Source organism: Prinia subflava, chromosome 19, assembly GCF_021018805.1.
Source record: "Prinia subflava isolate CZ2003 ecotype Zambia chromosome 19, Cam_Psub_1.2, whole genome shotgun sequence".
Classification (NCBI taxonomy): domain Eukaryota; kingdom Metazoa; phylum Chordata; class Aves; order Passeriformes; family Cisticolidae; genus Prinia; species Prinia subflava.
In genome coordinates this window covers 3802715-3823235 of record NC_086265.1, presented here as the reverse complement: position 1 = coordinate 3823235, position 20521 = coordinate 3802715, and the positions used below count along the sequence as shown (strand labels likewise).

The following is a 20521-nucleotide window of genomic DNA, read 5'->3' as shown; positions in this document are numbered from 1 at the left end:
TTCGCCCCCGGAGCCCGCGTCTCACCGCGGTCATACGTTCGCCACACGGCGCTAGCGCTGCAGGCCATCTATGGGCAGTGCCTCGCACTGTGCCTAAAACGATCAGTAAATAAATACACGATGGAAACGGCCTTTCAATCGCGCCATATCGCGACAGCCGGTGCTCGTGCGGCACGCGGTGCCACTCTCAATATGGCGGGCGAGCGGCGCCGCGCACGCCGCGGACCCTCTCGGAGGCCCCCTGACGGCCGTACAGCGGGGCGCCCGCGGCTCTGCCTGCGCCACGGACCACAAGACAAAGGGTCGCGCCGCGGCCGCACTCGGCGCTGCCCGGCCCCGGTGCGCGGGCGAGCTCGGGGCGGGGCGGGCCGAGGATCCCGGTTGTTCCCGCCCGGTTGGGCCGGCGGCGCGGCGGGGCCGCGGGACGGGCGGCGCGGAGGTAGCCGCGGTGCCGGCGGAGCGCGGCGCCCGGCGAGCGGAGCTGCAGAAGATGGCGGCGGCGGGAGCTGAGGCGGCGGCCGAGGAGGAGAAGCGGCTGCCGGAGGGAGACCCCGAGTCGGGCGGGGATTCGGACGATGAGGGCGACTCGGACTCGTCTGGGGACGGCGAGGATGAGGAGAAGGAGAACGAGGCCGAGATCCAGCGGCTGGAGGAGCAGGTGGGCCCGGCGGGGCAGCGGGTGTGGCGGGAACGGAGGATAATCCGCGTCTGCCCCGGCGTTTGGCGCTGGGAACTGTCAGGATGTGAATTTCTGTGGCCCTTGTGAGTTTCTTCCAACTCGGGCTATTCCGTGGGTTTATCCCGTTTGGAGTCTGCGATGAAAATTGACCAGCTTGGGATTTTTTTGCGAGGGAAATAAGAGAGAACTCCTAGTAGGCAGTTTATGTTCATTGAGAAATCTGAGCCGGCTGCCCGCGGTTTTTTATTACCTTTAAAGAAATTACAACACAATTCTCTGTGTGACCAGTGGCGGGACGTGAGGGAACAGCCGGAGCTGTGGCAGGGGTTATGTTAAATCTGAGGAAACTCAGTATTACCTCTGTGATCACCCGATGAGAACTGTGCCGTTTGTTTTCTGTCTTCTTCCTATCCATAACTCAACACAGCTTTTAAAATTGATTTTTTTCTTATTTTGTTTTAAGCTTTCCATCAATGCTTTTGACTACAACTGTCACTTGGATCTGATCAAGCTGCTGCGGCAGGAGGGAGAGCTGGTGAAGCTCCGCAGGGCTCGGCAGAAGATGAGCGAGCTCTTCCCCCTCACTGAAGGTACGGAGCAGCCTCTGCTCTCCACCTGTGCGAAGAAATTGGCCCCAAATGTGTTGTTTCACTGTTTCAGCAGCGAAACAACACCTTTGGGGCCAATTTTCATCACCCTCCATCAGGGAAATGTGATCCAGAGCTCAGCAAACTCCCGCTAAAAATGACATTTCACAGGCAGCAAAGAAAGTTCCCTGTTGGTGGAAATTGTGGATGCTTGAAGCAGGGATTTCACTTTTTACTCATAGCTCAGAGGCAATGGAAATATTGCAGGGGCTGCTCAGTGTGGGATTTTATTCTTGGAAAGGGATGGTGAGACCCCTGGATCCCTGGAAGTGTCCAAGGCCAGGTTGGACAGGGCTTGGAGCAACCTGGGTTAGTGGAAGGTGCCCCTGCCCATGGCTGGAGTTGGAATGGGATGATTTTCAGAAATTCCAGCTTCTCCCTTTAGTAAAAAAGTGCTTGTTTAACACAAATTTAAAAGGTCTCCGCCCAACTTATTTGAAATTAATGAGGAATTGTAGAGGTTAAAATTCCTTTCTTTTCCTTGCTCCCTCTCCTTGGTCTAAGTCGGTTGCTAAAAACTCACAAAGTGGGCATAACTTATTATTTATGAATATTAATGATGTGTTCTAAATCTTTTTCAGAAATTTGGCTGGACTGGCTGAAGGATGAGATAAAAATGGCTTCAGAGGTCTCAGAGAGAGAGAAGGTTTATGAGCTGTTTGAAAGAGCTGTCAAAGATTACATCTGTAAGTCATTCAAAAATGCTCTAAAATGGGTTTTGTTGCATCCAAATTTGGCTTTTTTTGGTAGGAAGGTTTCTTTTGGTTGTAATGCAGAAATTGGGTCGGAATTTGAAATTAATTTCTAAAATCTGAGGGTGATGTGATGCAAGGGAAGGATGTGGCATCTGGTCTCTCCATTCCTCTGCAGTTGTAGCTTAAAATTTTGGGGATGAATCACTGAGTGAGTTCTTTGGGAATTGGGGTAAACAGCTGGGAAAATGAAGCCTGAGGAAATGGAGGGAATATGGAGGTAAATCCTCCTCAAAAGCTGTGTACAAAATGTCACATCAGTGACAGTACCTGGTGCTGGTGATCCCTCAGGAAGAAGGAATTGAGGTGAGGAAATGAGGATTTATCCCCTGGATCTGCTGGATTGCATTTGGGGTTTGGAAGCATTTCTGGAACCCTGGGCAGTCCCAACCTTGGGGTTCCTGACTGGAATTTGGTGTTGGTGGGAATGGTGCCAGGCAGCCAACGCTGTTCTCCCACCTCCCCTTCACCTTCAGGATTCAGCTGCTTCAGGAGTTGCTGATCTGGGAAGTTCAGGAGTCTGGAAAGAGGAGGAGGAGGAGCTGCTTTAATCTGAATTATTCCAGAGTGTGACAGCTCTGTGGTCCCAGCTCAGGAAATGGGAATTTGCTGTTCAGGCATCTCGTGTGTCCCTGCTGTGGTTTGTGTGGCAGAGGTGACAGGCAGGGCCAGTCCCTGTCAGCAAAACCACAGGAGTGACACCATTCAGAAGGAAACTGTGTCTACAGCTGCTGAGCCAACAGCATAAACACAATTCCCAAATATTTTAACTTTTCTGGATAAAAAAGAACATCGCCACATGGTTTATGTGCCACCCATGAGGCACTGGGCAAGCAGAGCTGCATTTCCTTGTTACTGTGCTTGAAAAGACAAATCTCCTGCTTCTCCTAACCTTATTTAGGTCCTGAAATTTGGCTGGAATATGCCCAGTATTCCATTGGAGGCATTGGTCAGGAGGGAGGCATCGAGAGGGTGCGGTCCATCTTCGAGCGGGCCCTGACCGCCGTGGGGCTGCACGTCACCAAGGGCACGGCCCTGTGGGAGGCCTACAGGGAATTCGAGAATGCCATCCTGGAAACAGCACAGGTGAGCCTCTTCCCTTGGGCTGCCATCCCAAAAAAGGCTGTGGTGCAGCTCCTGGACTCACCTGGTCCCTGTCCCTGTCTCAGTTGTTTCTTTCCAGCTGTAAAAACCAAGCCTGTGCTCCAGGAAAACCACTCTGTGGATCTGGCTGATAAAGTCATGGATTTGTGTTTCAGTGAAATCCTAAAATCATCTCAAGCCCAGGAGCAAAGTTTGGCTCTGCTGGTGACTGAGGTGCCAAGAATAGCTTTAAATTGAAATATTCCGTTATTAAACAATATTCTGTGGCTGTTTCTGCACTGAGTCAGTCAAGTTTAAATTTCTAGACTCTTCAGTTTTTAACTCGCTCATTATTCCACAATCTGTGGATGAAGGTATTTTATCCACAGACTTTTGGATGAGGGTATTTTATCTCTGTAATGTACAGTTTGATATCTGCGAAAGTGGCCTTTCCAAAATGGCCAGAATGGAAATATTTCCTTATTTTTAATAGTTAAAAGCTGTTCCTGCTCATGGTGGAAGTGGGAATTATTTGATCTTTAAAGGTCCTTTTCAACCCCTTACAAAGCAGTAACAGGAGGATGTTCTTTCATTCCCAAACACAATTAAGGCTGGAAGTTTCAGATCCTCTCTGCACACCCCAGGGATTTACTGAAACCCTTTTTGGCAGCATGGTGGGCTTGTGAAATGGCACAGCCACCTGCTGCTTCCTTGTTCTCAGGTGATCATTTCCCTGTGCTTGTGTCAGCTTTCAGTCAGGAATGCTCTTCTCATTCATCCACCTTCCAAGGGGAGCAATTCCCAAGTTTTAGCTTTCCTGGCAGCGCCTGAAACGCAGGTTGGCCCTGTGTTCCCTTCAAGGATCATGTATTCATGGCTCTCAGCTCACAGACAATTCCCTCTCATGTCCATCAGCAGGGCTGGAGGGAATGGATTGAATTTCCCTGGGTTTTTTTTTCCCTTGCAGCCAGCCCCTGGCAGCATTCCATCCCCGGAGCAGCAGCAGGTGCTGTGCAGCCAGCTCGAGAAGATCCACACGCTGTTCCGGCGCCAGCTGGGGATCCCACTGCTGGGTAAGGGCTGGATGCTGGCCCAGAGGGCCTGGAGCAGCTGGGGGATGCTCCAGGAGTCAGGATTCTCCTGCCACGGCCACACCGAGTGCAGCTGGAGGTGTTGTGCTCGCCTGGATGAGGCACAGATCCCTCTGGATTGGGAATGTTCTGAGTTGCTGGAACTTGGGTTGGGAATTTGAGGATGTTCGAAGTGCAAGTGAGGAGCACAGAATGTGACTTAGGAATGTTCTGAGTTGTTGGAACTTGGGTTGGAAATTTCAGGATGTTCAAAGTGCAAGTGAGGAGCACAAAATGTGGCTTAGGAATGTTCTGAGTTGTTGGAACTTGGGTCATCTGGTTGGGAATTTGAGGATGTTCGAAGTGCAGGTGAGGAACACAAAATGTGACTTAGGAGTGAGGAGTTCAGCTGTGATTGCTGCATAAAACCCTTGGCAGGGAGTATGTGGCAGCTGGATTGTTGGAATTCTGCCTTGTCTAGCTCCTTGAATCCCTTTTCTTGCTCATGGGAGAAAGTTCAGCACAGCTCTTTTGACTTCATTTCCATCTGGAAAGAATTTGGGTTCTCTTTTCTCTAAAGCCTTGGGGAAAAATTTGCCACTTTGGTTTTCTAATTCCAAATGAGCAGCTTGCCCTGAGTTTGTTACAGGATATTGTGTGATATGAAATATCTGAATCCTTTAAGAATGCAGCAATGTGACAGTAAGGACCAAAAGAGGATAAAAATTTAAATACTTATTCTAAATAAATCATAAATGCTATATAAATAAAAACAGAAATTTGTCTTAGAACCAAACATAGGTTGAAATCTGAATTTCTAATTTCATGAGCACATTACTGATGGGGTTTCATGTTTTAACAGACATGGAGGCTTCATATGCTGAATATGAGGAGTGGTCAGAAGAGCCCATTCCAGAAACAACAATAAAGAACTACAAAAAAGCTCTACAGCAGCTGGAGAAGTGTAAACCCTACGAGGAGGCACTGGTAATGCAGGCACTTTAAAACTAAGAGGGAATTGCTTTGGGATGATGTATTATTTTTCCAAATTTATTACTTTTCACTAATTTCTTGTGTGAAATCTTGCTCTGAGGAGCAGCTGAACTGTTGGGCGTCGTGCTTTGTCAAAGAGTTTGATGTTGTGTCTCCCTGGTTGTTTTCCAGCTGGGTGCTGAAACCCCAAAGCTGGCAGAATACCAAGCTTACATTGATTTTGAAATGAAAGCAGGTGACCCAGCTCGGATTCAGTTGATCTATGAGAGAGCTTTGGCTGAGAACTGCCTTGTCCCAGACCTCTGGGCACGCTACAACCAATATTTGGTAAGGAACCCGTGAATGTTTGCAGATTTGTTTTCCTGCCTTTAATTTAATTTGTTTATTTTTAGTCTTAGTTGCTGATAAACAGCCAGTAAGTTCTACCTTTCATTCTGTAAATCTTCCAGAGTCTGATTTTCACCTCACCTTTGGTCTCCTCCTGTTTTCAGGGATGTTTTTATTGCTCTTTGAGCATCTCTCACTGCTCTAGCTGTGTTTTCTCTGCAGAATTACAGGGTGTGGGCACTGAAGCAAACCCAGGTGTTCATTCCCTGTTTCCAGGGAGGTTTGTCAGTGCAGTTTGAAGCTGATGCTCAGCTCCAGAGGCAGGACAGAAGGTGGCTGGATTAAGGGATCAGAATCCCTGCAGGAGCTTATCCAGGCTCAGATTTTCCATCATCTCTGTCCCTTCCCAGCTGCACACAGCAGGTTGCAGGTGGAACAACACCTCCACAGATAGGCTGGGTGTGCTCCCTCTCTGTATCCTCGACATTCTAGACACAGTTGGGAATTCACTCAGTGCCTTTATTATATTTATTTCTTTGGCAGAAAGCACCTCACTGGCCTGGTAGTTCTCTCCTGAGCATATTCTTCCTCACTGGAAGCTGTTCACTGGGTTTTTAGGAATACAGAATTTTAAATACCCACCTGAGCTTTTTAAATACAAAATGAAAGTACTGGGGTTTAGATGTTGTTTTTTAGTAACCTGGGGTCTGGTACAGGTTCTCTAACTGACAGGAACTTCTCTTTTCTCCTGTGATCCTTTCAGGACAGGCAGCTGAAGGTGAAGGAGTTGGTTTTATCCGCCCACGACCGCGCTGTCAGGAACTGCCCCTGGACTGTCGGGCTGTGGATTAGGTACCTGCTGGCCATGGAGAGGCACAGGGTTGAGCACAGCGTCATCTCTGGTGAGGAAAAAAACCAGGAAATTTTGTTCAGGGCTGCTCTCTGCACTCCAAACAGCCTGGGATAAATGGGACTTGCAGGATCTGTTCTCACCCTGCTGCTGCCACGGGTCCTGCAAGGGCAAAGCTGCACCCTGAGCAAGCAATGAGCAGCTTGGAATGAACATTCCTCCATTCAGCTGCCTTTCAATTCACTTCCTAAACCAATTTAATGTGTAGGATTTCTTTTCCTGTCTTCCTAGAAACCAGTGGTGCTTGTGTAGATATTTGTGCTGCAACTTGTTAATTTTGACAGTATATGGGAAATAACTGTTTTTTCCCTATTTTTCTTTCAGAAATGTTTGAAAAAGCTCTGAATGCAGGTTTTATTCAAGCAACAGACTATGTAGAGATCTGGCAGGCCTACCTGGATTACCTGAGGAGAAGGGTGGATTTTACACAAGGTCTGTATGATAAATACAGAATAAATATAAAAACTATTTTCTTTGTACTTCTTGGCTATTACTTTTTTAAAGAAAATTAACAGCATTTTTATCTTTCACAAAAATTATTTTCTGGCCAGTTAATGTCTATGAAAAATAGGAATTTGATTGGAATTTTGCTATTGCAAAAATGCTCTGCCTTATATTTTTGATACCTGATTTTTATGTTTCATGGAGTAAGTTCCACTAATAATCATAAGTTTAAGCAATAATAATGGCAAGAACAAGTAATAAATTTGATTTCCCCCTGCTACCCAGTAAAATCATTGTGGGTGTTAAGGAGAAAGTTTTGGGTGAGAAATGAACACTAAATTTTTATTATTAGGATGTTTCTTTTTTTTCCTGCAGACTCCAGTAAGGAGCTGGAGGAGCTGCGCTCTGCATTTGCACGAGCTGTGGAGTACTTGAAACAAGAAGTAGAAGAAAGTAAGTGAAATCATCCCAAGTATTCTTTTCACCTCTTCAAAATCATTTTCATAAGATCAGTTCTCCACACAATGTTTGTCTTCAAGAATTTTAAATGTTTCAGAAAGCTGCAGATAAAGATTTCACCTCCATGTGAGACCTGTTTAATAAACATTTTATTTCCAGGAGCCAAACAGCCTTTGTTTTTCTTCCTAGGGTTCAGTGAAAGTGGAGATCCCTCCTGCACCATCATGCAGAACTGGGCAAGAGTTGAGGTGATATTTCTCTCTGCTGTGTTTAAATTGCTGAACCTGATAAAATGGATTTAAAATAAAATGTCTTAAGTTTCCTGCCATGGAACGTAGTCCTTTCCCAATCCATTTCCCCTCTTCCCCTGCTTCTCTTCTCAAACACAAACCAAGTTCTCAGTCTGAGAAGTTACTAGGTTTATTCATCAAAAACAAAAGACAAAATTCAGAAATACTTCTCTAACTTCTTTTATAATGATCAAAATCAAATGTATGTGGGAGCCAGAGCCAAGACTAACGGGAGAGGTGGGCAGGGAAGGATTATTCAGGAGTAGGATCGTGTCAGGTGTTGATTCAGATCACTGTAAGGCTCAGATGTATCTTCTGTATCTATGTGAGTCTGTCTGCAGCATCTGTGGGTTTTTTTTTTTTTGGTCTGGGGTTAATGATGAACAAATAATCCTGAAGGATATTTTGGATGCTCTGTTGCAGGCCCGCTTGTGTAACAACATGCAGAAAGCCAGGGAGCTCTGGGACAACATCATGACTAAAGGAAACGCCAAATATGCCAACATGTGGCTGGAATATTACAACCTGGAAAGGTAGGAGCTTGGTTAATTCACTTTTTAGCTTCCTCTTCTGTGGGAGAAAACAGTTTAGAGCAAGCGTGCTTCGTTCGGGTTTACAAAACACCTTGGAGGTTCTGGGGGTGGCTCTGCTGTGACTTCCAGAAGTGCTGCAGCAGCTGGGGCAGGAGGGAAATGTTTGCATGGCTGGAACTGAGTGTGGTTTGTGCCCTGAGTGTGCTGTCCCCTCGTGCAGGGCCCACGGGGACACGCAGCACTGCAGGAAGGCCCTGCACCGAGCAGTGCAGTGCACCAGCGACTACCCCGAGCACGTCTGCGAGGTGCTGCTCACCCTCGAGAGGATAGAAGGTACCTGGGCACTACCAGGGGGTGATTAATTAACAGAAAGTAACTAAAATGACTGGCAGAAGGTAATTAATTAGTGCACCTCTTAGCCTGCTTAGGCAGAGGTGACACACAGGCTTTTGATCCTGTGTTTTGTGCTCTACTGAAGTCTCACTTCCTTTTCACTGCTGTCAAATCCACAGACAGTTCTTTTCTTCCTTGCTTTTCTGAAATCACTGGATTTTTCCATGCCTTTTTGGAGTTTTGCATTATTAATGAGAGGTTCCTGCTCTGCTTGGCTCATGTGTTTTTTTTACCTTACAGGCCAGTTGTTATAATCAGAATTTTCATGAGTAATGTTTAATATGAACATTATTAAAGTGCCATGAACTCAGCGACTCTTCCAGAATTGTATCTTTGAATGATGAGAAAGCTAAATAAAAGGCCTGTGAAAATTATTTTAATTTTATTCTTTAGGAACACTGGAAGACTGGGATGCAGCTGTTCAGAAAACTGAGAACAGATTGGCTCGGGTGAATGAACAAAGAGCAAAGGTCAGAACTTTCTGTGAGCTACCAAAGCATTTAATACACCTAAATTAAGTCCATGCTTCTCTGAACGTCACGTTTTTAATGTGCCTTCCCCCCAGATAAACCTAAAATGCCTTCAAGCCATAGAACTATTGATTTTTACTTTAAAACCTTGATTAACAACCTCTTGCTGCTTTTTATCTTTCTCCTTTTGCCCCTTGGATGGCCACAAGAGTGATGTGCCCTCCAGGAAAGCTGTGAGAGCAAAGAATTGGGCTGTGCTTTAATTGATGTCCCCTTTAGTGCTGGGGTTAGGAGAAAACCCTCTGGGCTTCAGTGCTCTGGAAAATGCTCTGCAACCTGCAGCCAGTGGGGGGAAAAAAAGAATCTTCTGTGTTTTAGGCTGCTGAGAAAGAAGCTGCCCTGGCAAAACAGGAGGAGGAGAGAGCTGAGCAGAGAAAGCAGGCGAGGGCAGAGAAGAAAGCTTCCAAAAAAGCCAAGAAAACCAGGATTGGAGACAAGCGCAAAGCAGATGAGGATGACGAGGGTGAATGGGGCCAAGAAGAAGGTAAAAATAAAATTAAATTAGAACTGCAGAGCTCTGGTAACAGGGTTATTTGTTGGCTTGTGGTAGAAAGACCTCAGGAATTGCCAGCACTGGTGTCTTTCCAGGGCTGCTTTTTCCTGGGAAGTTTTCATTGTGGGAGTTAGCAAACAAGGCTAAATGGTTTTAAACCAAGAGAAAAACAGGTTTATAACAACTTCCAGAGGTTCCTTGGGGTTTCTTATTTTGGATATTGTGATTTTTTTTTTCCCCTTCTTCCTTAATTTTCCTTTAAAGTGATTTTTCTGACTCATCCTGTGATGCTGAGCCATGTGTCTAAATTGGGTTATTCAGGATTGTAGCAGCCTCTTGGAAGGTGGGAACAGAAGACTTTAATAGGTTGTTGCCCCTGGGAGTTTTGTGAGCTTTTAGATTAAAAAAAAAAGAACTATTAGACAAAGAAAAAGAACATGAATCAGCAACTGTCAGTTATGACTGGCTGAAAAAAGGAACAAATATTCCAGCTGCTTTCATCTAAAGCTGTCTTGGTGGAATAATCTGTTGTTATTTGTTCTTTAAAACCCAAAGGAGGTTTTTATTTGGTGTCTTTAAGAGCTGTCATTTGTGTTTCCACCTGCCATTTCCAAACCCCACAGTGGGAATGGAGGGCAGAGGAGTTTCAGTGGGGAAGGAAATGGGGTTTTCATTCTAACAAGGTTTTTAATTCCATCAACCAGAGCTGCCCATCAAGAGGCACAGGGGAGAGGGTGACGGAGTTCTCCCTGAAGAGGACATGGAAGTGGAGACCGGGCTCTTTGGGAGGAGTGAAAAGCCAGATGGGCCAGCAACCCCAAAGGAAAAACCATCCACCAGCCGCAAGGACATCCCCAAAGTTTTCCACGACAGCAGCAAGGATAAAGTCACCGTGTTCGTCAGCAACCTCTCCTACACCATGGCAGAGCCCGAGGCCAAGCTGAGGGAGCTCTTTGGGGGCTGTGGGGAGGTGGTGGAGGTGCGAGCAGTGTTCAACAACAAGGGCACCTTCCGGGGCTATGGCTACGTGCAGTTCAGGGAGGAGGGGGCTGCCCAGCAGGCGCTGGCCCTGGACCGCACGGCCGTGGAGGGCAGGCCCATGTTTGTGTCTCCTTGTGTGGACAAGAACAAGAATCCTGACTTTAAGGTAAAGTTTTGCTGGTTTCTCTTGCACAGCGGAGCTGGGAAAGGGAGGTGGTGGGATACAGGGTGCTCAAATTCAATCAATTCGTGTTGTGCTTCTTTAAACTCTTTTTTTCGGGGCTTTTTGCATCTTCTGTTACTTTGCCAGACACCATGGTTGACATAATTTACTCAAGATTTGCAGAAATCTGCTGATCTGAGCAGTTTAATGGTGGGATTTACCCAGGTTTAACCTCTGAAGAGCTTTCTTGGTCAGCATTTGTTACCCACTCCCCTGGCTGGGGATGCTCTGTAACAGAGCTCAGTTGTGTAATCAGGGATTTCTGCATTCCGGAGTTCCTGCACAGAAAAATTCAATGTTCCCATAGTGACAGCTGAGCAAGAATCAGTATTATAAATACATTATTATAGGAATTGGGCTGTGATCCCTCTGGATCTCTTCCAGCTCAGGATTTTCTGTGATTCTCAGTGTCTGTCCTCATTGGGAAGGTGTTTAGTAGCATTTAGTTGCAAGTTTGGTTTTTATATGCAAATACCTTCCACAACACTACTCATGGCTTTGAGGCAGTTTTGGATCCCACAAACAGGAATTACTTTTGAGGTGTGGGATTGAAATCTTTGGAATTTCTTTCCAGTTGTTTGGAACCAACATCCTTTCTGTTCCTCCAGGTGTTCAGGTACAGCACTACCCTGGAGAAACATAAACTCTTTATATCTGGTTTGCCATTTTCCTGCACTAAGGAGGAGCTGGAGGAGGTGTGTAAAGCCCATGGGAATGTGAAGGACATTAGACTGGTCACCAACAGAGCTGGAAAACCCAAGGTAGGCATCCCTAACACACTCCTGGTTTTAAGGAATCCTTCAAAAAGAAGCTTGTCACGGAGTCTGGAGACAAAAAAGTTGGGTTCATTAAGTTGCCAGTGTGGTTTTGTATTTTTTGTGGAAGAGCTTGAATTTATATAGCCTAGTGTGCCTTTGTGTAGAAAACCAAAAGGGATTTTTTCCAAAATAGTTCTTAAATTGCACAAGAAAAATGGGATGGAGGGAGAAATGTTTACAGCACTTCCAGTATTGTAAAAACAGGCAAGTCTGTAAAGGACTGGTTGTTAAATAACTGGCTGAATGGGGTTTACCTGGTGCAACCAGTTCCCATCCTCCTTTCCTCAATTTTCCTGAGGCTTTTGTTCCTGCCATCTGCTGCAGGAAGGGATTTGCCAGTGAGAAATGAACCCCCTCTCTGACAGGGCTCATTATTTCCATCCCTGAATAAATGACTCCTTGTTAAATAAGGGATTCTGAACCAGTTGCTGCTCTGCCAAAACTCTGTCTGACACCTGGGCTGTGTTTGTGTGGTGAGTCCTGTCCACAGAGACATCTGGGAATGGTGGACATGGATTTAAATTGAAATTTTTTGCCCTTTGCACCACCTCAGGTGCAGTTCCTGTTGTGTGCACACCTTGTAATGAGTGCTCTTGGGAACCCCAGGTCTTGTTCTGAGCTTAGACTGAGCTGGGATTGTGTGTAAACCACAAATAGATTTATTTTGGGAAAGTTATGTAAAACCTGATGCCTCTCCTGTGAAACTGGATAATCCAAAAAAATGCAGCTTAAAGCTTTGAATGTCATTTAAAAGAGTAACAGCAGGGAGAGGTGATGCCCTTCTTTGCGTGAGCTGTGGCACTTCATTATATTTAGTTTAATAGCATTTTTCCGTGGTGGTTCTTTCCTTTTTTAATACATTTCCCACACATGAGAGCATCAGGAGTGAGAGACAAGAAATGCAGGTTGCAAGGAGAACAAGGAACATTGGGACTGAGCTTCCTTCATTTACAAATCATGACCTTATCAGCTGTTCCAGAAGCACCAGAACCTCACGTAGGTTTCTTTCTTTCCTTAATTTAGGGCCTGGCTTACGTGGAATACGAGAATGAGGCGCAGGCCTCGCAGGCTGTGCTGAGGATGGACGGGCTGACGGTGAAGGACCACGTCATCAAGGTGATGATCAGCAACCCCCCGCTGCGGAAGGTTCCGGAACGGCCCGAGCCCGGCAGGGCCGCCCTGGCCCTGGCACCACGGCAGATTTATGGAGCGTGAGTGAGGGAGGGAGGGGCTCAGGGAATGGAGCCTGGCACTGCCTGGAGGGGAAATCCTGAGTTTCTTTGTGTGCTGAAGGTTAGGAATCTTAGCTGGAATATGGGGGCTTAGAAAAAGGAGGGAGAGGGATTTTTGTTTTTATGTATGGGTGAGGGGGATGGCTTCCCACTGCCAGAGGGCAGGGTTGGATGGGATATTGGGAAGGAATTCTTCCTTGTGATGGTGAGGAGGTCATGGCATGGGGTACTCAGGGAAGCTGTGGCTGCTCCTGGATCCTTGGAAGTGTCCAAGGCTGGCTTGGAGCAAGCTGGGCTAGTGGAAGGTGTCCCTGCCCATGGCAGGGGTGATCTTCAAGGCCTCTTCCAACACAAATCAATGTAGGATTCTGTGAATCTGAAAGGACATTTAAAAAGTGCTGAACCATAAAAAAATGCGTTGTTGATGAGGAAAAGAGCTTTCTCTTTATCAACAGAAAAAGCTCTGTAGTGACGAGAGGATCAGGCATTGGCCATCCCTTTGGATCTGATGTTGGCACTGACCCCTTATAAGCTCCACGTCCTCAGCCATTGTTCCTAGTGAGCATTATGGCTGCTCCTTCATCTTTTAGTATTCCTGTTCTGGATGAGCCCCTGTGGATAAACAAAGCTTCATCCTGGGGACTGCGGGGCAGTTGTTGCCTGCCAGAACTCAGGGGTGCTTCAAAGACACCCATGGAAAGCTTTATCCCTGAAACAAATGACAGGGATAATATTGAAATGTGCATTCCTCCCAGCAAACAAGTCTTTGCTGTTCCCCCAGGCTAAGAGAGTGTGTTTAATGGGAATTTTTTCCCTTCCAGGCGAGGGAAGGGAAGGACACAGCTCTCCATGATGCCCCGGGCGCTGCAGCGTCAGAGCAACCCCGTGGCCAAGGCTGAGAACGGGATGGTCCAGAACTCACCAGCAGCGTCCTCTGAGCCCCCTGCAGAGCCTAAAAAGATGTCCAATGCTGATTTTGCCAAGTTGCTCCTCAAGAAGTGAGCAAGGAGTGTGCACTCAGCAGGTCTGGTCCAATGTGAAATGCCTTTCTGGAAGCCATGTTGTGTCCTTAAGCTTTGCAAGGAGAGAACGCCCATCCCAATCCCGTGTAAATACTGGACTGCTGCATTCCTTGGGATCAGTGGAGGATGGCACAAATCCAGGTTGTGGTTTGTTTTGGTTTTTTTTTCCTCTAAGAGCAAAGAATTACACTTTTGTTCTGGTGAAACGGCGTTAATGCGATCCCTCATATTGAGGGAATAACGAGGGGGGAAACCTTTCCTGCTCAGCTCAGATGCCACATGGAGTTTTTGGAGTACTTTCCAACGATTTTTTCTCTTTCATTGACGAATGAGATGCCATGGGAGGACCTCAGCAAGCTCCACTGGTCAGCTCTGATTGGGATTGCAGACATTCTCTCTGCCAGCAGCCCCGTTCTCCACCCAAACCCACGCACGCAGGGACTGTCATCTCCCTCCATGCAGAATCCAACAGCAGATGCTCCAACCTCACCACAATGGCCTCTTTTAGTATTGGGAGAGTTTCTATACATATGTGTGTATATGTAGATACACAGATATACAGATATATGTATCCAGTTCCTGTTCTGTTCCAGGTGACCTGTTTTTTTTATATGGTGTATTTGTAAAGGACATTGAAATGATTCTTTTCAAGTGTCAGGAGCTGATCCTTAGGTGGTAATTTTTGTTTCCCATGAAGCTGGATGTGCTGTTGCTGAGGACCAGGTTTTTGGTTGTTTTTGGTTATTTTTCCTAGCTAGCTCATGTCTTTTTGCAGGTGGTTTCTCTATGGTTTTGTACAACTGTGAAGTGCGAGCTGACGTTTCTTGGTTTATTAAACTCAAGTTCTCAAAGGTTTTCTATAAATACTGTTGCTTTTGTTTAAGTGTGGGTGTTGGAACTGCACTTCTCTGGCAGCTGGGTGTTAGTGATGTCCCTCAGGCCTTAAAGCAGCTCGTTCCATCTGCTCTGAATATCCTGAAATCCCTTCAGCCATCATCACCTCAGACTTTCCAACAGTGGTGTGATCTTGGATAGAAACATTCCTGCTTGTCAACGACCCTGGAAGCCACCAGCCAAGAGGGGTGGGTGTGAGGGGGGACCCCAGTGCTGGGTTCACTTGGACCACATCAACACTGCTGCAAATAAACACGATTTTCTGTGCTGATTTCACTTGGCTTTACTTTGAAACCATGACTCTGCTCATGTTGTCACGTGGCTGAGGGAACCAGGATCTCCCTCATGGCCTTTCCTCCTCCACAGCCACTGCAGCCAAGTGTGCTCTGAGAACAGCCTCTTCCAAACTGAGACTTTCATATTAAAATAGTTTATTAATCTGTTACTAAAATAACATTTTTTCCCCTCCCCACAGGGCTCTAAAGTGCATTATTTATACTCAGGTTGCACTACAAAAATAACATGCTTTGTAAGGACAGGACACCTTTCCTCCTGTGTTGTCTGCTTTCCCTGGCAGCAGTGCTCAGGGAACTCCCAGTCTCATCCTGGTTTCTGCTTCTCTAAAACATGTCCTGAACTCCCTGTCAGGTAAGAGAGAGTTAAAAGGGAAGAAAACTAAGCTTGGGACAGCCTGGCAGCTTTTGTCAAGGGGTTAAATGCCCTAAACTGGGATTTTAAATGGAGTTTTGTGAGCTTGGAGGTGGTGGGATCAATGGTGCTGTTACACACCCGCCAGGTTTGGGGTAGGGAGATCTGTGGGTACTTTTACCTTAAAAACCAAGGAAAAAGGGATTCTTTGAACTGCTCAGCAGCTCCAGGCACTGCACTGCCCCTGCAGCACACAGAGGCCTCAGGTGATTCTTGACACATTTATCAGAGCAATGACATGACCAGTGATTAATTGTGAACGTTCCCTTACCTAGACTAAAGAAAATGAAGTTTTTGGCAAACTTCCTGTGCACATTCTTCCCAATTTGGCACAGCTGGTGTCTCCTGGCTCTGCCTGATGACCTTTTCTGCCCACAGTTCTGCAGACAAGCCTCCTTCCAACCCCTCCACTGAAATGTCTAAGGACAGCTGTGCTTTCCCAGGGCTCCTGTTGGCTGAGCTCTTTCCTGAGTCCTTCTCCCCCAAGTAAGTCAGAGCTTTTCTCCTCCTGTTCCACTCCTGTGACCTGTAATTCCAAACCAGACGCTTCCCACTTGTACAGAACTGACCCCAGGAAAGGCAGCTGGAAGTAAACATGCAAAGTGCCACAGATACAGAAATGGGAGGGGAGAGATGCTTTAGGGCTGGAGTTGAGCCCCCTGCCTGCTCAGTACCTGTGTGACTGACACCAGAGTGTCTGATGCACACAGCTGGGACAGTGCTGTTCCTTCAGGGATGTGTTTTGGAGCCACAGGGAAGAGGCAGCACAAACCCAACTCAGTTTAGACTTTGCTGAGGTCACACAGTAGAGTTGACTGCGTGGGTGAAGAGTTGTGATTGAAGCAGCTCCTCAAAGCTTAATTTGAAGGAGAAATTCAATTTTAGTTCACCTTTCTGAGCCCTCTGACATCTCTCCCCACCTCCTTCCAGTACACATCCACCATCCCCAGTTCCGTTTGGCATCACGTATATAAATAAATTACATTAATTTAATCAAACGTAAGACACTTTAAATAAACCAAACGCTCAAGTGACACCTCCTGTCCAGTCACTTCCCAAGCAGTAACACTGAGCACCGTGGAGTTCTGCTCTCCCACAGCTTCACCAGCTCCCGAATTGCCCAAAAAACCCCCTCAGGTCTTGACGGGGATGGTTTGCTTGCAGCCAGCAGTGCCCCCTGCCTCGGGCAGCCCCACGGAGTACTCGGTGGTGGCGATGAGCAGCATGTCCAGCGTGGTCTCGGCGCACTTGGCGATGAAGCGGATGAAGGGGCGCACGTCGCCCTCGTTGGCCACCTCCAGCACGTGGTAATACTCAGCACGCTGCTCCTTGCGGATGGTGATGGGCGGGTAACCCGCCTGCATCAGGATCAGGTTCATCAGCAGCCGCGACGTGCGCCCGTTGCCGTCCACGAAGGGGTGGATGTAAACCAGCTTGTAGTGCGCCAACGCCGCGAACTCCACGGGGTGCAGCCCCATGGCGTCCTCCGAGTTCATCCACTGCACGAACTCCTCCATCTGCTTCTCCACGTCCTGCGGGTGGGGCGGGATGTGGTGGCCCACGAAGACCTGCGTGGCGCGGAACCGCCCGGCCTCCACGGGGTCGGCGTAGCCCAGCACGCGCCGGTGGATGTCCAGGATGTCCCTGCTGGTGACGGAGCCGATGCGCGACACCAGCGTGGTGTTGACGAACTTGAGGGCCGCGTGCATGCCGATCACCTCGTTCTGCTCCGCCAGGCTCTTCCCGGGGACGGCGTACCTGGTCTCGATGATGTGCCGGATCTCCGACAGCGTCAGCGTGTTCCCCTCGATGGCCACCGTGTGGTAGATGTGGTGGTAGTAGGATTCCTCCATCACCCGGCGCAGGGCGGAATTCCCTTTGGGAATGGCCATCACTTTTTTGACCTTGCTGTCGATGATGCTGAAGTACCTCTGGTCGATCTCCTCCACCAAAGGCAGCGTCCGGCCACGGTTGCTCAGAGCCTTCTCGTTGTGGGGGGAGATGGTCAGGGCTTTGGAGTACAGGTAGTCGGCCTGCAGGATGTCTTTTTCCTCCTCGGAAAAGATCCCAAACTCGTTCAGGGCGTCCACGTAATCCGGGTCCATTTTGAGGGCGTACAGGAAGAGCTTGTGGGCCTTCTCCCGCTTCCCTTGGCGCTTCATCTCCAGGGCTTGATTGAGAGCTGCCCTGGCTTCCAGCTTCACCTCTGGAATGAAATGGTAACAGAAAAAGCACAGTGAGTTTTACTGGAAACCTCTGGAAACCCGGGTTCTGTGATCCTCGTGCCTCCCTTCCAACTCGGGATATTCTATGACTGTCACTGTTCACTGGTACAGAAATTAAGCAAAACCAGTCTCCAAGAACTGGAACAGAATTTGCATTCCAGCTTTTTCCAGGTTACAATCTGAGTTTTATGCCACGTTTCCAGGCTGAGTATGAGACAGCAGAGCCATTCCTGGCAGGAAGTGTGGGGAGGCTGGACCTGTGGGCAGCAGGCTCAAGGTGGCCACCAAACTGCTTCATGTGGGAGGAAATAGTGTTTTAAATGTGTTCCCTTGGCATTCTTTTAGGTGAAATTATAATGTTAACGTGATTTTGTTGGCTGCCAACAGCACTTCCATTCTTCCACTGAACATCCAATGTTTTCCCAGCAGTAAAAGCTTTAATGCAAACAAAGATACAGAGCTGGAATCAATAATTCCTTTAAGTGTTTTCCAGATTAACATCCTGGCTGATACAGGCCACAGCCACAGCCTGACATCACCTGAAAGGCTGTTCTGTGCCCCAGGATTTTGGGATTAACGCTGTGTAGCCCAGATTTCTGTGCATTAAACCACCTCTCTGTGTTCCAGTTACCTCCACAGAAGTTACTGGTACTGAAAACACGAGGGAAAACTTTGGAGAGACGGAGCAATGCCAGCACAGAGTCCTGGAATGCAGTCAAGGAGCTGGTGAGGGCCTGCCTGACCTCGGGAGCATCTACAGCCAGTGTTAATTGCAGTTAATTGCAGTTTGTTACCACCAGGGTACAGTGTCGCTCCCATCAGGGGTACAGGGCATGGTCAGGAAGGGGGTGAAGATCTCTGGGTTGGTGTTGGGGATCTCTGGAAATCACCCACTCCAAGCCCCTGCCGTGTTGGGGTGTCCTGGAGCAGGAAGGTGACCAGGTGGGTCTGGAATGTCTCCATGCAGGGAGATTCCACAGCTCCCTGGGAAGCTGTGGAAAGAGGTTCCCCCTCAAGTTGAGGTGGAACTTGTGTTTTAATTAATTGCTCCTCGTCACCGGGCACCACTGAGCAGAGCCTGGCACCATCCTCTGACACCCCTTGGAGATGTTTGTATGGACTGATGAGATTCCCTCCATCCTTCCCTTCTCCAGCCTGACCAGGCCCAGCTCCCGCAGTCTCTCCTCATCACAGAGACGCTCCAGACCTCAAACCACCTCTGTGGCCTCTGCTGGGCCCTCCCCAGCAGCTCCTTGACCCGAGGAGCTCAGCTGTGCCCACCCAGGCCCCTCTCACCTGGGGAGGCTTTTCCCTTCAGCACCAGCAGCTCCAGCCCCTTGGAGGTGACACTCAGCTCCGTGCTCTGTCCCGTGAACCTGGCGATTCCCGAGGAGGAGCCCAGTTTACTCCTCAGGAAGGACAGCCCCTTGAGCACGGCGTGGCACTGGTTGTCCACGGCAGCCAGCGGCAGCAGCAGCATCACCAGGGAGCTCAGCAGCAGCACCAGCACGGCCGCCCACCGCACACGCAGCCACAGGGACACCCACTGGAGCTCGGCATCGGTCGCCATCGCCACGAGGTTCATCCTGCTTCCAGCACGGGCACCTGGAGCATCTCCCTTGCTGCTGCTCCCACCTGGGGACACGCAGCTTTGGCCGGAGCTCCGTGTCCTGGGGTAAGAGTGGGTGTGAGCACACGTGTCCTGGGATTGTCACAGCTATTGGGGGCTGTCCCCGGGCGTCCCCTTCCCTGCCACCCCGAGCACCGCGTGGGATCTGCTGTGCACTGCTGTGACAGCAGGAGGAGCCGTGGATACCCGCGATTCCCCCCGGTTCCGCGGGGATCAGGAGCTGCCCGTCTCTTCCCCACCCCCAAGCCAGAAGTTCCCGCACCTCTCTGGAATCCCTCTCCATCCTCCGCTTCTCCTTCAGCCACCGTGCCTTCCCCAGGCCTCCCTCCTCGAGCCTGAACCCGGGCCGGAACCCCCCTCAGCACTGCGGGCCCCCCGGCTCCTCTCTGCCCGGTGCACCCCAGGCCTTCCCCCAGATCCCCTCAGCGCAAGACGTCCGGTTTTGTCCTGGCCCCGAGGGGTTCCCCGCGTTCCCCCTGCCCTGTCCCCCCCGGTGCTGTCCCGGGGTCCCCCTTGGTCCCCCCCATGTCCCCCCCGGTCCCCCCCGGTCCCCCCGGTCTCCCCTCACCTTTGCCGCCTCCCGGAGCCGCCCGCTGCCGGCTCCCGCAGCCCCGCCCCCGGGCCCCGCCCCCGCGCGCTGCCATTGGCCGAGCCGCTCCCCAGCTCCTCTCCTATTGGCTGTCGTCGCCGACGCCTCTCTCGCGCTCCTCCCCTCCGCTTCCTGCACCGGCTTCCGGGTAGAGCCGCGCCCCGGGTGCGGGAGAGGCTCGTGGAGGGTGAGCACTGGCGAGCGCGCACGTCAATCATAATACGCAGCCAATGAGAAGGGAGAATGGGGAGTGGGCGGCTAGAGTTACCATATAAGGGCATGGCGTGCTGTTGCTAGGCGACGGGGACCCGGCAGGCCCCGCCCACAGGGTTTAATTGCATCTCATTTAATTTACGGCAATTTCCATAGAAAATCACCTCTTTCTCTTGATGCAGAGTTCCCGTCGCCTCTCCGTGGCCCTTCTGGAAAAACGCTCTTTATTTTTGGCCTTCAGCAACAGCGTACCTCGGTGTTCCGCTCCTGTGCCTCTCCCTCCGCTGGAGGCCAGGGATAGGGAGAGACTGGAAAAAAGTTGAGGAAAAAGAGAATGTTTTAAGGAATTGCAGGTCACGCCCTCAGAATCAGTATCTAGCAAG

At 49.0% G+C, this 20521-nt stretch overlaps 2 protein-coding genes across 2 annotated transcripts; one reads left to right on the top strand and one right to left on the bottom strand.

Annotated features, from left to right (window-relative positions):
* The first annotated feature begins 279 nt into the window (after window positions 1-279).
* SART3 (spliceosome associated factor 3, U4/U6 recycling protein) lies at window positions 280-14743 on the top strand. The gene is made up of 19 exons (XM_063416307.1): window positions 280-658; window positions 1143-1269; window positions 1908-2012; window positions 2980-3164; window positions 4129-4234; window positions 5094-5218; window positions 5396-5551; window positions 6315-6453; window positions 6786-6893; window positions 7281-7358; window positions 7554-7612; window positions 8078-8187; window positions 8408-8520; window positions 8974-9050; window positions 9429-9594; window positions 10308-10750; window positions 11416-11568; window positions 12649-12836; window positions 13679-14743. Exons 1-19 carry the CDS (start codon window positions 491-493, stop codon window positions 13857-13859), a joined length of 2787 nt encoding a protein of 928 aa, XP_063272377.1. The 5' UTR covers window positions 280-490; the 3' UTR covers window positions 13860-14743.
* A 444-nt stretch (window positions 14744-15187) lies between these two features.
* On the bottom strand, window positions 15188-19961 carry FICD (FIC domain protein adenylyltransferase). Its single transcript, XM_063416308.1, has 3 exons — window positions 19905-19961; window positions 19003-19376; window positions 15188-17687 (listed from the first exon to the last, which is right to left on the bottom strand). Exons 2-3 carry the CDS (start codon window positions 19289-19291, stop codon window positions 16615-16617), a joined length of 1362 nt encoding a protein of 453 aa, XP_063272378.1. The 5' UTR covers window positions 19292-19376; window positions 19905-19961; the 3' UTR covers window positions 15188-16614.
* Window positions 19962-20521: the final 560 nt, after the last annotated feature.

Excerpts from the sequence above, each read along its gene's own strand:
- SART3 (XM_063416307.1), top strand. The coding sequence starts at position 491 with ATGGCGGCGGCGGGAGCTGAGGCGGCGGCCGAGGAGGAGAAGCGGCTG. Across the intron at positions 6,454-6,785 it reads TGAGCACAGCGTCATCTCTG|AAATGTTTGAAAAAGCTCTG; the intron begins GTGAGGAAAAAA and ends TTTTTCTTTCAG. Across the intron at positions 9,595-10,307 it reads TGAATGGGGCCAAGAAGAAG|AGCTGCCCATCAAGAGGCAC; the intron begins GTAAAAATAAAA and ends TCCATCAACCAG.
- FICD (XM_063416308.1), bottom strand. The coding sequence starts at position 19,291 with ATGAACCTCGTGGCGATGGCGACCGATGCCGAGCTCCAGTGGGTGTCC. Across the intron at positions 17,688-19,002 it reads GAAGGGAAAAGCCTCCCCAG|AGGTGAAGCTGGAAGCCAGG; the intron begins GTGAGAGGGGCC and ends ATTTCATTCCAG.